Here is a 17849-nt window from a genome sequence, read left to right on the forward strand (position 1 = left end):
TGACATGGAGTCCACTCTCTCCCCACACAAGGACATACCCTACTTACGCAAGTCCAGAGCTTAACCAGCTAAACCAACACTGTTTACCAGCATGGAACACTGGTAAACGTCCCATTGCTTGTATAGCCAGGATGACCATTTCAGATAGGGTTTACAGGGTCACGTGAAGTGGGAAGAATTCCAATTCTCAGTGACAGTTCTACCCCTTAAGAGTCCCATTAGCAAGCTAAGTTGGTTGGTCAATCATCAGAAGTGCAGCCACACTGCCTGAGCATTTTTTCCACTAGAGAACCTGCAGGCCAGAACATGTACTTCTGCCAAATGTGTTTACTGCCCCTCGAGCCAAAATGGCTAAAAACATAAATTGGCATGTAGAGCTGAAGGGAACAGGGGCGATTTGAAAATGGTGCACAAGGCTGAAAAAAATAGGAAGCCCTGAGGTGGAAGGGAGCAAGGCTCGCACTGCAAACAGGGAGCCCGGTGGTGCATCAATGGCCTGCAAGGCCAAAGAAAAAGTCGTGGAATGGAAGGGAGCTGAGCTATTGGTGCAATAAAAAAAAAATCTAAAATGGCCTGTAGGGCTGAAGGATGCTGGAATGGTGCAAAAATGGCCCGTAGGGCCAAAAATAGATAGGCTGGACCTGCGGGGAACATGATCAGGGCAGGAGGGAAAATATCAGTGGGACTAGAGGAAGCAGGGCACAAGGCCAAAAAGAGGAATTGAAAGTCCGAGGAAGGCACGAAATCTAAAGGAAAGAAACTTTAAATTTACTTACCTTGGAAGGCTACACTGAGGCAAATTTTTAGTTGCATTAATAAAACCTCAGTTGCTAGATGACAAGATGGTGGTGGTGATGTACTACAGAACCACACAGTGGTGAGGTCTGCAAGTGCGCTACGACAGGCAACTGCTTACATGGAAATTCCCATTATAAATATTAACAGAGTTTTCATTATAGATTTTGAATTAAAAGCATTACTTAAAAATCATGTCAACAGGTGGTGAGGTTTATGCACCAAAAGTGTGTCATATACAAGACTTAATAATAGATAAATACATAGCTAGATAGACGACCCACAATATATTAAAATTCTTGAGTCACAAACTCCATTGAAAACTGTTTTGTAAACATTTATAATGGGATTTACAATGTTAAAATATCCAGTTAGCTGTCACAATTCTCTGTCATGCCTGTAGGTGGCACTCTTAATAGAATTTATTATGTTAATCTGATCAAACAGCTGTCACAGCTCCCTGTCAGACCATCAAGTCCAGCTGTACAACATGATCACAACTACTTCTCCATTGCTGCTGCTGTTGAGGGTAAATTACTTTTAGATTTTTAACTGCTGAAATATTATTTAAAGGATTTTATTTGCCTCTCGAAGAAACCTTTGTAGCCCTCCAATCTGAACTAGCCATAATGCTCTTTGTCAGAGACCACAAACTCAATCTGCTACTCCTTGTGCTTTTGCTACAACTTCTCCCATTTGGCTGGCTGCCTTGGCTACTGCCTGTGAGCATGCCAGAAATGTACTGCAATCAACCAACACACACAAACCACACAGTGAATAAGTGAGTACCAATTAACAGTAACCAAAATTTTAAAAAATGGAAAAATCTGATATCCTCATCAGAGTACATAAATTTAATGGGGTCAGATCCAGTGCAACAGGCAGTCAATCTTTCAAGCAGCCAATATAAGAGGAAACGAGAGGCTACAGATTAGAAGATCAAAAAGAAAGGAACAATCTCTGTTTGGAAGAACAAAAAATAACCATGCAACTGAAAGTAAACTAAGGCTATTGTTAAATTCCTTCTTCGCACAACAAAAAAAAATTGAATTATCAAAAAAAAACTTCCATGGTTCCCTTCCTCACCACGTTTTGCCATCCATGACCTCCTAACTGAAAAGAAACAGGAAAAGAGAGAGCAGAAGAGGACATGTACAGAAACATAAACACAAAAGGCAGAGACAGGATTCAAAACCCAAAGAGAAACACAATGAGAAACAGCAACACGATGCGAGGGAGGCAGAAGGCTGACCATATTTTCCAAAGCTATGGGAGATCTATTAGTATATAGGAAACGGGTGGAGGCAGAAAGTTAATACCAAACAAGTATGCCTCCATTAACAATCTGCTTGTGTGACAATCTTTGTTAGCTCACAACACATAGCACACACCAATAAATTCTGAATCTATCCATTAATAAAGCTTTACAAGTGAACAGTACCTCTTCGTTCTTTGTCCCATTTCCACTGACCGAAGCATTTTCCACTGTTGGTGAGCTTATTGCAGGGTCTTTTAATGCAGATGAAGAATCTGCACTACAGAAAAATAAAATAAAAAAGGTTTTGTTACTTACACCAGAGATACTTTTTAAGTAGTTTAGGATAATGTACTGTTTCAAAAAAAAACCAAGCTCAAGGAGCAATTAACTTTAAGTGTAATTGTCAAGTACTTACAACAGTGAACCTGTTGAGGTAACACGTTAAGTCAGATGGTTTGGGAGTGCAGTTTAGAACTGATTCCAGTAATAATTATTCAGTTTTCACAACTATAGCAACATTTTTAAAAGCCAGTTATGTTACAATTTTGCTAGGTTTGACAACATCTCAGCAGAGGTTGGGAGGGAAAAAACACATTAATGTGCTGCTTTGTAATGGGCTAAAGCCCCTCAGTTTACACCACCTCAGCAGGGCTGGCTCAGCATATGGCAGATTAAATGGAGGAAATATTTGTTCCAGAGGATATTGTAAATGAAAATGCTTCACTGCATTTCAATTATTTACACATCATAAATATGTATAAACATAAGACCGTAAGAAATAGGAGCAGGATTAGGCAATACGGCCCCTCGAACCTGCTCCGCCATTCAATAAGAACATGGCTGATCTTCTACCTCAACTGCACTTTCTCGTCCTGATTCCCTTAGTGTCCAAATATCCATCGATCTCAGTCTTGAATATACTCAACGACTGAGCATCCACAGTTCTCTGGGGTCAAGAATTCCAAAGATTCACAACCCTCTGAGTGAAGAAATTTTTCCTCATCTCGGACCTAAATGGCCGACCCCTTTTCCGGGACGACGACCTCAAGTTCTAGACTCTCCAATCAGGGGAAACAGCCTCTCAGCATCTACCCTGTCAAGCCCTCTAAGAATTTGAAATCACCTCTCATTCTTCTAAACTCCAGAGAATATAGGCCCTTTCTACTCAATCTCTCCTCATAGGACAACACTCTCATCCCAGGAATCAATCTAGCGAATCTTCATTTCTAAGGCAAGTATATCCTTCTTTGGGTAAGGAGACTAAAACTACACAGTACGCCAGGTACGGTCTCACCAGAACCCTATATAATTGCAGCAAGACCTCCTTACTTTTATACCCTTAACCCCCTTGCAATTAAGGTTAACATACCATTTGCCTTCCTAACTGAATGCCAACTTTGTGTTTCGTGCACAAGGATACCCAAATCTCTCTGAAAACCAACATTTAATAGTTTCTCAACATTTCAAAAATATTCCGTTTTTCTATTTTTCCTACCGAAGTGAATGACCTCACATTTCCCCACATTATACTCCATCTGCCACCTTCTCGCCCACTCTCTTAACCTGTCTATATCCTTTGCAGCCTCTTTGCGTCCTCCTCACAGCTTATTTTCCCACCTAGCTTTGTATCATCAGCAAACTTGGATACATTACACTCAGTCCCCTCATCTAAGTCATTAATATAGATTGTTAACAGCTGAGGCCCAAGCACTGATCCTTGCGGCATAAAAGGAGACTTGCAGCAAATATTATTAATAAACACACTGCACAATTTCCAGTCATGCGTCGATACTGTTTGCTGAAATATACATATCTTACTTTTGCATGGAAAAGAATGAGGACACTTCAGTATAGGGGAATACATTTCCTGTACTGGGTTTACTTGGAGTACTTGAGCACTGGTTCAAGCTCTCAGACAATCCTGAACACTGCTGATTAACTTCAAGTGGTGTTAAAAACTTTGTGGCTGAAGAGCCATTTTGTATATTTGGTTGGTTTCCATTATACGGTTGGTTAGGAGACTGCGTCTCAGTGCTAAGGTTATCCATTCCTAGATTTAATTCTTCTAGCTTCTGCATTGATCTGTAAGAAAATACAAAACCAAATCATACTATCAACTTCACCAAATGCAGTGATTAAAAAAAAATTCTAATGCTATAGTATTTTATTTCAAATATGTATGCCCACTGTTTAAATTGCATTTTCACAGAATATTCTTAGAAACACATGTTACAAGATACAAATGGTACCTTGTGAAGAAACATAATTTTTTTTTTGGGAAGGAAAAGAATTGAAACTAACCTGCTAAGGAACTGCTCTGTGAGGTTCTGTTGCTGGCCTGCTCCATTTTCTTCATTGACCCCTCCTTCTAGTAACATTTGCTGGTACAGTTGCTTTTGTTGCTCCTTTTGCTCTAGGTGCTGTTGGTAGCGCATTCGCTGTCGATAGTACTCTTGAAATTGATCTGTAGATTCCCTCAGCTGAGAAGGTAAAGAAAATTACATGAATAAATTATTTGCATTTATAAGCCTATTTAAATTGTAATTCAAACTTTGTGTTTTACATTTCAGTCTAATCAAGCAGAATCTTGTGCCGCATGTTCTGAACTGTATACTGCTGTTCTGTCAAGAAACCCAACTTGTAGCATTGTATTTTATCACAACTAGGGGAATGCCACTTCATCAAATTGCATTCTGGATAACAGTCCAGCAATAATGCAAGATTAGAAAATACAAGGAATTTCTTCACTTAGAGCGCTGTGAATCTTTGGAATTCTGTACCCTAGAGGGCTGTGGATGCTCAGTCGTTGAGTATATTCAAGACTGAGTTCGATAGATTTTTGGACTCCAAATGCACTGTATGTTATAGCACTAAACCATGCAACCCTGCAAGGTTCCAGATACAATCTCTGATCTGGGGCAGCGATATACTGAAGGATCATAAGAAATAGGAGCAGGAGTAGGCCATACGGCCCCTCGAGCCTGCACCGCCATTCAATGAAATCATGGCTGATCTTCGACCTTAACTCCAATTTCCCGCCTAATTCCCATATCCTTTGATTCCCTTAGAGTCCACAAATCTATCGAACTCAGTCTTGAATATACTCAACGACTGAACATCCACAGCCCCTCTGGGGTAGAGAATTCCAAAGATTCACACCCTTTGAGTGAAGAAACTTCTCCTCATCTCAGTCCTAAATGGCTAACTCCTTATCCTGAGACTATGACCTCTAGTTCTAGATTTACCAGCCAGGGGAAACAGCCCCTCAGCATCTACCTTGTCAAGCCTTCTCAGAATCTTATATGTTTCAATGAGATCACCTTTTATTCTTCTAAACTCCAGATAGTATAGGCCCATTCTACTCAATCTCTCCTCATTGGAGAACCCTCTCAACCCAGGAATCAATCTAGTGAACCTTCATTGCTCTGCCTCTAAGGCAAGTATATCAGTTTTCTTTAGGAGCCAAAAACCTGTGAAAAGTTGCAACCTGTAGTTGTGCTTCAAGAATAGTCAAAGACTCTAAAGAAAGAAGATAATACTGTGTTTATTAACTCCTTAAAAAAGACTGCTGTTAATCATTATCCACAATGCACCAGATAAAAGAGAATCAATAGCATTTCTCAGAGCTGAAGCTGGAATTCTCCACAATGCGTAGACCAGAACAAATGAGAAATAACGGAGTTTGCCTAATGCTATAGTCTGATGAACTGTAACTGTAACATTATAAGTACTATAACAGGAGAACTTTCCTTATAAACACTTTCAGACGGTTTTGAAAACATTTACACTAATAAGGTTTTTTTCAAAAAAAACAAAATCAGTTATTTTAAACTGTTTATCTTCAAAATTGAATTACATGCAATTGCTTCTCCCATTTTTGCCAGACTAGCCAACATTTTTAAGTCAAACAAGTCACTAAATGAGCAACGCAAACAATTCTGAGCATCTTGAGACAGGCTGCTGGAGTCAGAGGATAAGGAGCTATGTCATAATCTTCAAAATTTTCACTATCCACACTAATTTCATTATTTAATTCCAGCTCAAACCTTTGAGAGAGTTTGGGTGATCAAAAAGTCATCAATGTGATACTGTCAGACTGAGGAACATAAGCAGACATCAGTCCTGCTTGCTGAAGTTTCTCCCAAATGCTCTGCAGCTCAGGGCCAGCTTCAATTTCTTCGAGCTCCACCAAATTCTCCTCTTCTTTACTGATGATATCCGCACAATGAATGCAGTTCGCAATGATGCTCTGAGTCACAAGATCCTAACTTCTAGCAACCAGATTCATGGTTAAGAGTTCAGTCTTGGCCTCGTAACCAGCTAGTCTTTTTCTAGCCAGAAACCTCCGACAGTTACCTTTGAAAAGTTTGACAACTCCAGCGCCCATTGCCTGAAGCTTAGAAGCGGTATTTTTTGGAAGATGGACAAGTTCTAAATTCATTAAGCCAGAAATTTCAGGGTGTGTAGGGCAGTTATCCACAATGATGAATGCACTTGAAATTTTCTGTCCAGGGATCAAATATAATCCTCAGAAATCATACAAGTCAGCCAAGATTGCCAACTGAAACAGAAAATGATACCTATAATGAAGTGTCAAACATTTTTGAAATACATTGGTTGCTCACTTTTACTGATGAAGGAAGAGGAAGCTTTTCAGATCCGTCCATATTGTCACCCAGAAGAATTATGGCTCCTTGCTGTTTCCCATCAACATACATCCTGTCGCTAATGGTGTGCATCCTCCCTGGCAGGAGCTTCCAGAAAAGTCCCTCTTCATTGAGGTTGAACACATCACAAGGCCAGCACTTTTGAAGTAATGCAGGTAGAGTTGATGAAAGCCATTCTTGTGTCATTTCAGGGGTCACTTCATTGGCTCTCCAACCATTTTTAAAAAAAAATGAGTTATGACGTGAACTTTTTCCTATCTCTTGATCCATCCCAAATTGACTTTAGAGAAATTAATAAACCCAATTTGTTCTGCAACTTTGAGAGCTTTTTCCAATAAAATTGGTTCTGAAATTCCAGGGAGTTTTTAAATGACATGATGCCTTGAACCATTCAAGAAGATCTGCTCCAACATCATTGAGTTTAGAAGTGCACAACCATTTCATGTCACATCTGAAATCTCTGCTTCTGACCTGTTTCAAGGCAGAATCCTATTGTTCTTTGTAGATTTTGCTGATGGCTGCCTGAGAGATATCATATTCTTTTGGTAATTCAGTCTATGACTTTGACTTTTTGTCCAGAAAGGTGATAATTCTGTATTTGTAGCTCAAATTCAGATCTGTGCGCTTCGGTCTTCCCAATATTTAGTTGGAGGAAACATTTGCTCATGCAGTACTCGGATGTCAGACAAATCAGAAACAGTGGAGGGATTGAGGGAGGTGGTCGTGAGGTAGAGCTGGGTACTATCAGCATCCATGTGGAACCTGACTTTGTGTTCTCGGATGATGTCGTCGAGGAGCAGCATGTAGATGAGAAATAGGAGGGGACCAAGGATAGATCCTTGGGGGGCACCAGAGGTAATGGTGCGGGAGCAGGAAGAGAAGCCATTGCAGGTGATTCTCTGGCTACAACTGGATAGATAAGAATGGAAATAGGCAAGCGCAGTCCCACCCAGCTGGATGACCAAGGAGAGGTGTTGGAGAAGGATGGCCTGGTCAACCATGTCAAAGGGTGCAGACAGGTGGAGAAGGATGAGGAGGGATAGTTTACCAAGGCCACAATCACATAAGATATCACTTGTGACTTTGATAAGGGCCGTTTCAGTACTGTGGCGGGGCGGAAACCCAATCAGAAGGATTCAAACATGGAGTTGCAGGAAAGATGGGCACGGATTTGGAAGGTGACAACTCATTCAAGGACTTGAGAGGAAAGGGAGGTTGGAGATGAGGCTGTAGTGTGCAAGGTTAGAGGGGTGAAAGGTGGGTGATGATGACAGATTTAAAGGGGAGGGGGACAGTACCCGAGGAGAGGGGACCATTAACAATATCAGCTAACATGGGGGCCAGAAAGGGAAGTTGGGTGGTCAGCAGTTTGGTGGTAACAGGGCCGAGGGAGCAGGAGGTGGGTCTTGTGGTCAAGATGAGCTTGGAGAGGGCATGACGGGAGATAAGAGAGAAAGCTGAGAAAGTTGCGAGTTCAGGGCTAGGGCAGGGGGGAACCGTAGGGGAAGTTTGGCTTGGTAGGCTAGGAGAAGGGAGGAAAGTGGCAGAGACAGGTGAACGGATGATCTCAATCTTAGTGGCAAAGTAGTCCATGAGCTCCTCGCACCTGTTGTTGGAGGTGAGGGTGGAGGAGGCAGGGGAGAAGGGTTTAAGAAAACAGTTTGTAGTGACGAGAAGCTGGGGGTTATCTTTGCATGATAATGCACTATGTGGTCCAGCCAGATCTGGCGATGAATGGCTCAACCAGTTGTCTGCCTTAAGCGTTTAAGGCTGTGTCCCTTGGACTCAAGGGAGAGCCGATGAGGGCCATATCCAGGGGAACGACCAAGGTGAGAGAGTGTAATGGTTTTAACGGGAACAAGGGCAAAGGTTAAGGTGAAGGTGTGATTGAGCAGATTGGTAGCTGCAGAAATGTTGTGGTGAGGGCCAAAGACTAACAGTTAGGAATTTGAAAGTGCTGTTGTAAGTGACTTGGGAGGGGGAAAGAGTTTTTTTCAGGGGCGAACACAGAAGGAAATGGAGTTGGGAGGGGGAAGGGGAATGCAGTTGGAGAGGGATACAAGGAGATGATCAGAGATGGCCTTATCCGTGATTGACACGTTGAGAGTAGAGAGGCCACCTGAGATGGCAAGTTCGAGAGGGTGGCTGTGAATATGGGTAGGGGAGTTTATATGAAGGGAGAGATTAAGGGAGGATAGGAGGGCTGTGAACTCAGAGGAGAGAGAACATGATGAGTTGAGATGGAGGTTGAAATCACCAAGGATGAGAAGTCGCTCGCTCGTGCAGAGGCTGAGGGAGAAAAGCAGTGATGATATCTCGATGAGAAACTTGGGGTGGTATATGGGTGGGCGGTAGAGAACGAGGATTTTAAAGGAGAGGTGAGAGGGATGGAACAAGGCAAGATACTCAAAGGAGGAGGAGTAGGGGGACTGACCAAGGTGTGACTTAGTGATAAGATCCACACCGCCACTGTGGTGGTCTGGGCGGGGCAAGTGGTGGAAGATATAGCCAGACAGGGAGGCTTCTTTAAGAGGGAAGGTGTCATCACCTGTCAGCCAGATTTCCATCAAGGCCATGATGTCGATGCAATCATCCACAATAAGCTCAAAAATACGTGCAACATTATTTGACCTTTCGTTATGTGGGACTGCAAATTTGCATAACATTAGATGAATTATAACATTATACAGGAATAACAATACGCAAACTCAAATGTGTACAAAACATACTAAGCACAGCCGGGGCTGGCCGTCATTATAACATTATGTGGATTATAACAATAGGTGACTTAACATTATGCGACCTTGACTTTAATTTGTAACTAAGCTACTGAAAAGTACAAAGAAATATAGAGATAAATTATTACTGACTAACATCTTACTTGAGCTGTGCCTTGTGATCATTGAAATGCACAGACATCAGCCATGAATTTAGTATCCTATTCTACCCTGAAGGTGGCAATGGAAAAGCAGACAGATATAATCTAATGTAACAAATTAGAGTTATCTCAAGAGGCACTTTTGTAGGTTAATGGCTAAGCATGTTGATTTTCTGTGAGTTTTGTTGCTTTCTAATATATTAGCAAGGACAGCTTGTGAATTTTAACAAAAAGCAAAATACTGCAGATATTGGATTTCTGAAATAAAAATGAAATGCTGGAAACAGTCAGCAGGTCAAGCAGCAGTTGTGAAGAGAGAAAGGATCATTGAGCTAAAACATTAACCCTACCCTCCTCTCTCCACAAATGCTTCCTGATCTGCTGAGTGTTTCCAGCATTTTCTGTTTTCATTTGTGAATTTTAATGACGGACAGCACACTTGTATCACAGCAGAGATCCTTTTGTATAGTTTACTAATGCTCAATATTGTAAACCACAAAAGCAACAATGTTACATGGCAGCACATGGGATTCAAAGCTCAATGGCAAGGTTGCAAATGGTCTGGTTCCTTTAACAATTTAAAATTGTAATTTCAGTTTAGAAGAATGTCCAGACTACAACATAGGAGCATTCCAATTACTAGTATGAAAAAGTAAAATACAATGAAACCAAACAGTGCCAATCCTAAAAATATCCCAGATTTTAACCTTAATTAAAAGAGCGTCTGCTTATAAAAGAGATCATGATAACAGAGTTCAATGAGATTCTAAACTGAAATTACAATTTAAAGTTGTTGTAAGGAACCAGACCATTCAGACTTTGCTTCGAGCTTTGAATCCCACTTTCTATCCCTTACCGAGGCCATTGCTCCCACTTCTGCAACTCTGCCTGTCTCTGCCCCTCTGCTGCTGAAATGCTTATACATTCCTTCATTGCCTCAAGACTGGACAACTCAAATGCTCTCCTTTCTGGCCTCCAACTTATTAAATTCAAAATCTCTGACCTCATCTATAAATCCTTCCTTGGCCTTGTTCTATCCTATCTCTGCCATCTCTTCCAGCCCTATATGCTCTCCGGAATGCTTAGTTCCTTTAACTCCTACCATCTTTGCATCCTACCTCCCTTCATTCCAGCATTGGTGGCAGAGCTTTTAGCCACCTTGCTCCAACTCTGGAAGTCCTTCACTGATCCTCAAAACTCATTTTGACCAAGCTTTCTGTCACCCCTCCTAATCTTTCCTCTTCCTGGCTTGGTGTTTGTTTTGCTTATACCTAGTTGTGAAGCACCTCAGGATGTTTCTTTACATTGCAAGTGTGATATAAATGCAAGCTGCAGTATATGTTTAGGAACAGGAGTAGGCCATTTAGCCCCTTGAGTCTGTTGCTCTATTCAATGAGATCATGGCTGATCTGTGACCTAACTCCATATACCCGCCTTACCCAAGGGCATTAAGGTATATGGGGCTAACATAAATCTATCAATCACAGATTTAAAATTAATAACTGAGATGGCATCAACTGCCGTTTGCGGAAGAGTGTTCCAAACTTCTACCATCCTATGCAGACTCTTTGAATTTTTTGTCTGTGAACACAAACTACAGGACACAGGTGTAAAATGAAAAAAAAACCTGAAGGAAGAGACAGTTTTAATATAATAAATCTAACAATTACCTCATTCTTTTCCACTTTAGAGGTGGCTGGATTTGATGCTGCTTCTATGGAATTGCACAGAGATGCTTCATCCTGAATCAAAGTTTCACCATTACCACTACCAGTAGAATGGTGAACTCTGGGGACTGGGGAATCTGTCCTATTAAGACATGGTGGAAGAGTGGAGAGAAAAGGAAAAGAAGCTGAATGAGCAAAATAGTTAATCCAACATAATAGTTCTTTTAAAGAAACAAGGAAAAACAATGAGAAAGGAATTATTCCTCTCTGATGCATTACTTGTATGTTGTGTCCAAAAAGACCTTAGTACTCATAAGAATCAAGACTACACCGAACTTAGATCCTGAACAGTTCATTAAAATTTCAACCTGTAAATGTCAGAGAGGAAGAATTGATGTGACCTGGTCATCCAGTTGACAGATGAATTTGGAAGTGGCACGGGTTACCGAAAAACCAATTGGCCAAACCAAACATTCCAACTGATAGAAATCATGAGTGGATGTGAATGTTTTGAAAAGGATATATCTTTTGGCATCTTATAGACAATATTCTTTTACAACTAAGCATGATGCATGAAGCTTACTGAGGTGTCTAAGAACAAATGTGCTTTAAAAGATAACTACTCAAATTTGAAATGCAACTGAGACAGGAAAAGCTGTATCGTGCACTTTTGGGCCGCAAGTTATATGCACGAGATGCAATCTGAAAGCCATGCATGATAGCCTCCTGGAGGAGGCTTAAACTCTCAGCTTTAGTGTTCACATTAAGATCCTGAGTTATACTGATACTTTCACATTTATGCATATGCAAAACCACTTCACATCAATGCAAAGTGGCATTATAACTCCATCATAAGTTTCAAGACTCTTCATCCTTGAATTTAAATTATGCTAATTTCTTGCCAGTGTCTCAGAACTACTCCCAACTGGTCTTGCATTGAAGGCATAACGTTTAATTTTTTTTTTCCAGAAGTGTGAATATATAGACACAATTCTAGGAATGAAACAAAAGTAGCAAATTTTATTGGTGAATACACATATCGATTCATATTGTAAGCCTTTAAAAGTGCACAAGATTTTGCTTTCCTGATCTACAAGTTTTTCTTTGGTACAAAAATATCCCCAACTATTCAAGTTCCTGACTTAAACCACCTTCTTTCTTTCAGTTTAAAACACGGAAGGAGCAGCGCCTCCTCTCCAAAAAGATGCATACACAGAATCCAACAGCTTCTTTGCACCCCAAGTGACAGCTTTTTAAAAAAAAAATAAAATGCTCCTCTGGATATGATTGATTGAATTCTTTTCAGACTCAGAACCACAGACACTGTCACTTCTCTTCTGGTATAACTGACAGACTTCATCATCAGAGGACTGAATTATGAGGAAACACCGGAGAAACTTAGGCTTTTCAAACATGAAAGGAGATGACCAAGAAGTGACCTTACAAAAGCATACATTGTAAGATAGAAAACTGTGTGAACATTTCCATTCCGAGAACTACTTTCACGATGGCATCGCTGCAACAGCATCAATGCTCAACACTAACAACAGCCAATCTCCAGACGCCATCCTACAACTCATCCGCTTCATCCTGGATCACAATGTCTTCACCTTCGATAACTAGTTCTTTACCCAAACACACGGAACAGCCATGGGGACCAAATTCGCACCCCAATATGCCAACATTTTCATGCACAAGTTTGAGCAGGACTTCTTCACTGCACAGGACCTCCAACCAACGCTATACACCAGATACATCAACGACATTTTCTTTCTATGGACCCACGGCGAAGAATCACTAAAGAGACTACACGATAACATCAACAAGTTCCATCCCACCATCAAGCTCACCATGGACTACTCCTCAGAATCAGTTTCTTTCTTGGACACACGAATCTCCATCAAAGACGGGCACCTCAGCACCTCACTCCACCGCAAGCCCACGGACAACCTCACGATGCTCCACTTTTCCAGCTTCCACCCTAACCACGTCAAAGAGGCCATCCCCTATGGACAGGCCCTGCGAATACACAGGATCTGCTCAGACGAGGAGGAACGCGATGGACACCTACAGACGCTGAAAGACGCCCTCGTAAGAACGGGATATGACGCTCGACTCGTCGATCGACAGTTCCGACGGGCCACAGCGAAAAATCGCATAGACCTCCTCAGAAGACTAACACGGGACGCAACCAACAGAGTACCCTTCGTCGTCCAGTACTTCCCCGGAGCGGAGAAACTACGCCATGTTCTCCGCAGCCTTCAACACGTCATCGATGATGACGAACACCTCGCTAAGGCCATCCCCACACCTCCACTACTCGCCTTCAAACAGCCACCCAACCTCAAACAGACCATCGTTCGCAGTAAATTACCCAACTTTCAGGAGAACAGCGTCCACGACACCACACAACCCTGCCACGGCAACCTCTGCAAGACATGCCAGATTATCGACACAGATACCACCATCACACGAGAGGACACCACCCACCAGGTACATGGTTCATACTCCTGTGACTCGGCCAACGTTATCTACCTCATACGTTGCAGGAAAGGATGCCCCGGAGCATGGTACATTGGCGAGACCATGCAGACACTGCGACAACGGATGAACGGACACCGCGCAACAATCGCCAGACAGGAGGGTTCCCTCCCAGTCGGGGGACACTTCAGCAGTCAAGGACATTCAGCCACCGATCTTCGGGTAAGCGTACTCCAAGGCGGCCTTCGAGACACACGACAACGCAAAATCGTCGAGCAGAAATTGATAGCCAAGTTCCGCACCCATGAGGACGGCCTCAACCGGGATCTTGGGTTCATGTCACGCTACACGTAACCCCACCAGCGAATAAAAGTTATCTGTTTTTAATTCAACGGGTCATTTTCTGTCTTTCTCTTCCTTTTGGATGTTTCTCCCTCTCTCTCTCTGTTTTGTGTTCTGGCCGTTTGTATATTCGGTGGTCCTGTAGGTAACACCTCTCTGTCTGAACACTTTGATTGCCTTGACAACGGGCAGTTGGAAAGATTATCTGTAATCACCAGGTATTGTTCTCTGAATATAAATGCGAAACGTTCAAGGATTTCCTGACATTCACCTGACGAAGGAGGAAGCTTCCGAAAGCTTGTGATTTTCAAATAAAATTGTTGGACTATAACCTGGTGTTGTAAGATTGTTTACATTTGTCAAACTAAACTGTGAAAGTAGGACAAAGGGACTAGGTTAAACTAGTAAATGGCAAATTTAGGACTAATATTAGCAAGTTTGGGAAGTGGTTCTTCATACAAAGAATTAACTTCGGAATAAGGTAGAGGAGGCAAAAAATTTGCATAGATGTCATGATGGGGGGGGGGGGGGGGGGAGGAGAATAAACAACACTTTAGGGTCTTTCTGAGATGGTTTCAAAGATACCCTTCAATTGCATTTATCTTGTGACTCTCAGCAAAGGCAAACACATTTAAATTTCTTTCCTATTTGGGATTCAAACTTAGCTTTTTCACAAGAGCAATACTTCACTCTCACCAGCTCTGGGCAGCTTGCCTGGGAAAGGAGTTTTTCATTTACTGCACCATTCATGGGATTAACTCCTAGTTAACAGGTCAACACTCCAGCAAAAAAAGTAAGCACATTGGGAAATTATAAATATTTAAATCGGTGTACAATTTTTAGTGGTCCGTTTCAAAGGCAGATTTATTGTAAATGATTAACATATCACAAGACACGCTGTTGATCCAAAGCCTTTTACCTAACAGTAATAAATATGAACATACAAATAAATACAAAAATAAACCAACCTTTCTGGTGATTCCTCGTATATGCTGTGACAGTCCGTGTTTTCCAGCAAGAGACTTCTGGAAAGATTTTGTGCACCAGGGTAATGAAAGTTAGCAAAGGAATGAGACATTGGAGAACTTCTGTTCACTAAATCAGCATTACGTTTCTCCTGACTAGTCAGCCCATATGACAGGCCATCCAATGCTGGGTTCAAGGAACGTGACATGTATGCATCAGCAGACTGTGGGCGCCTCATTGGGGATGATGGGTAAGGAGACAGTTTATTAATCAGAGGTGTTAAAATATCAGAGTATGTAGATCTTGTGGGTTTTACAAGTTTGTCTGTATGAATATTCAAAATCTTTTGTTCGAAAGCACAGGAGAAAGTATTGGGTGATAAATTTTGAAGCCATGAGAGAAGACTCAAATCCAGATCATCACACCCATTTCCACATAGCAAATCAATTCCAAGCAGTACTTCACTCTCACTGATCTCTTCACCAGTGGCTCTACTCTGACAGAATTCTACACAAGATTCGTAGAGCAAACCTTTAATGATAAGTTGAAATAGTCTGTTGTTGCTGGCTTTGAAACCAGCTTCACTCAGCTTTCTGTCAGCAGGAATGAACTCTGCCACCATAACACAGGCCTCGTCAAAGCACTGGACACGAGCAGTGCTGGGGTTCCAATCCTTAAATTCCGCATGGTTTGTTAGGCGAGGAAGGGTAAGCAGTAGGCAGAGTTTGCTGTAGTCTTCCTTGGAGGGACAATATTCCTCTAGTGCATGGAGACACTTCACAGCCTCTTGCATCGTATACTCTAGCTGCAACAAATAATGGCCAAGATGTATGAGTTCTTCAGTGCAAGCATATTTTAATGCAAGTCTAACTTTTATGTTTACAAAGTAAAAAAAAAAGCACACACATAATGCTAGAAGTAATATCCTTTTGACTAGGAGATCCAAACTAAAGTCATATAATTTTATTTTAAACATTTGCACTCTGCCTGCCCCTTCAGTGACTTTTACTTGTCTCAAAGTGTGGGATTGAGGAAAAACTTGTCAAAGGAGAAAGGGGTGATTTAAAAAGTTAACCTGAAGTAAATTTACAATCATATGAAGGGAGAGAAAATGGGAAAATCCTAATCACACTGTTTAGTAATCTTTCATAAAAAATGTCTATCTGGAAACCACCCTGTAGAAGGAACAAAGGACATCTCCCTCATGCCTGAAAAAAAATGCAGGCACATAATCTGGCTTTTCACCATTAGCTCAAATTGTTGCACATGAAAATTATTAGAGGGTGGCAAATCAGAGACCATCTTGTCACTTTACACCGGTTATATAGTTTAGAAAATAGTCTGGCAAACATTTGGAAAAGTATGGACTAATAAATGAAAGTCAGCACAGATTCGTTAAAGGAAAATCCTGTGTGATTAACTTGATTGAGTTCTTTGATGAAGTAACAGAGGGTTGATGAGGGTAATGTGGTTGATGTTGTGTGTATGGACTTTCAAAGGTACCACAGAATAGACTCGTTAGCAAAATTAAAGTCCATGGGATCAAAGGGACAGTGGCAGCATGGATACAAAATTGGCTAGGGGACAGAAAGCAGAGAGCAGTAGTGAACGGTTGTTTTTCAGAATGGAGGGAAGTATATAGTGGTGATCCCCAGGGGAATTAGGACCACTGCTTTTTTTGATATATATTAATGATCTGGACCTGGGTATAGAGGGTATAATTTCAAAGTTTGCAGATGATATGAAACTCAGAAATATAGTAAACAATGTGGATGTTAGTAACAGACTTCAGGAGGACACAGACTGGTGAAATGGGCAGACACACGGCAGATGAAATTTAACACAGAAGTGTGAAGTGAAGCATTTTGGTAGGAAGAATGAGGCGAGGCAATATAAACTAAACGGTTCAATTTTAAAGGGGGTGCAGGAACAGAGAGACTGGGGGTGCACATACAAAAATCTTTAAAGGTGGCAGGACAAGTTGAGAAGGCTGTTAAAAAAAAAGCATATGGGATCCTGGGCTTTATTAATAGTGGCATAGAGTACAAAAGCAAGGAAGTTATGCTAAACCTTTATAAAACACTGGTTAGGCCTTGGCTGGAATATTGTGTACAATTCTGGGCACCACACTTTAGGAAGGATGTCAAGGCCTTAGAGAGGGTGCAGAAGAGATTTACTGGAATGGTGACAGGGATGAGGGACTTCAGTTACATGGAGAGATTGGAGAAGCTGGGGTTGTTCTCCTTAGAACAGAGAAAGTTAAGGGGAGATTTGATAGAGGTATTCAAAATCATGAACAGTTTTGACAGTAAATAAGGAGAAACTGTTTCCAGTGGCAGAAAGGTCAGTAACCAGAGGACACAGATTTAAGGTGATTGGCAACAGAGCCAGAGGCGACGTGGGGAAACATTTTTTTTAATGCACGAGTCGTAATGGTCTGGAATGCACTGCCTGAAAGCAGATTCAATAGTAACTTTCAAAAGGAAATTGGATAAATACATCAAGGGAAAAATTTACAGTGCTATGGGGAAAGAGTAGGGGAATGGGACTAATTGGCTAGTTCTTTCAAAGAGCTGGCATAGGCATGGTGGGCCGAATAGCCTCCTCCTGTGCTGTACCTACTATGACACTATGAAACCACTATTATGTCATCACTACATTGAACAGGAATTGTGAAACCATTCATGCTTAACCCTTTCCAAGTTTTCCCATGGAAAGGTGATTCAGCACTGCATCATTTTAGTTGATTTTATACTACTAGTTTAGATGTACACATCTCCCTATTAATCAAACAT

The 17849-nt window shown here is 41.4% G+C and overlaps 1 protein-coding gene across 4 annotated transcripts in view; it reads right to left on the reverse strand.

Annotated features, from left to right (window-relative positions):
- Window positions 1–17849, reverse strand: part of wdr47a (WD repeat domain 47a) — a 54901-nt gene that overhangs the window by 16453 nt on the left and 20599 nt on the right. For all 4 annotated transcript variants that reach the window (XM_067990610.1, XM_067990611.1, XM_067990613.1 and 1 more), the window contains exons 5-9: window positions 15057–15859; window positions 11269–11407; window positions 4355–4533; window positions 3872–4135; window positions 2237–2330 (exon numbers count right to left, since the gene is read on the reverse strand). In XM_067990610.1, the coding sequence (XP_067846711.1) occupies window positions 2237–2330; window positions 3872–4135; window positions 4355–4533; window positions 11269–11407; window positions 15057–15859 (1479 nt within the window). The remainder of the gene's footprint in view (window positions 1–2236; window positions 2331–3871; window positions 4136–4354; window positions 4534–11268; window positions 11408–15056; window positions 15860–17849) is intronic.

The sequence above is a fragment of the Heptranchias perlo genome, chromosome 9 (genome assembly GCF_035084215.1).
Source record: "Heptranchias perlo isolate sHepPer1 chromosome 9, sHepPer1.hap1, whole genome shotgun sequence".
Lineage (NCBI taxonomy): Eukaryota > Metazoa > Chordata > Chondrichthyes > Hexanchiformes > Hexanchidae > Heptranchias > Heptranchias perlo.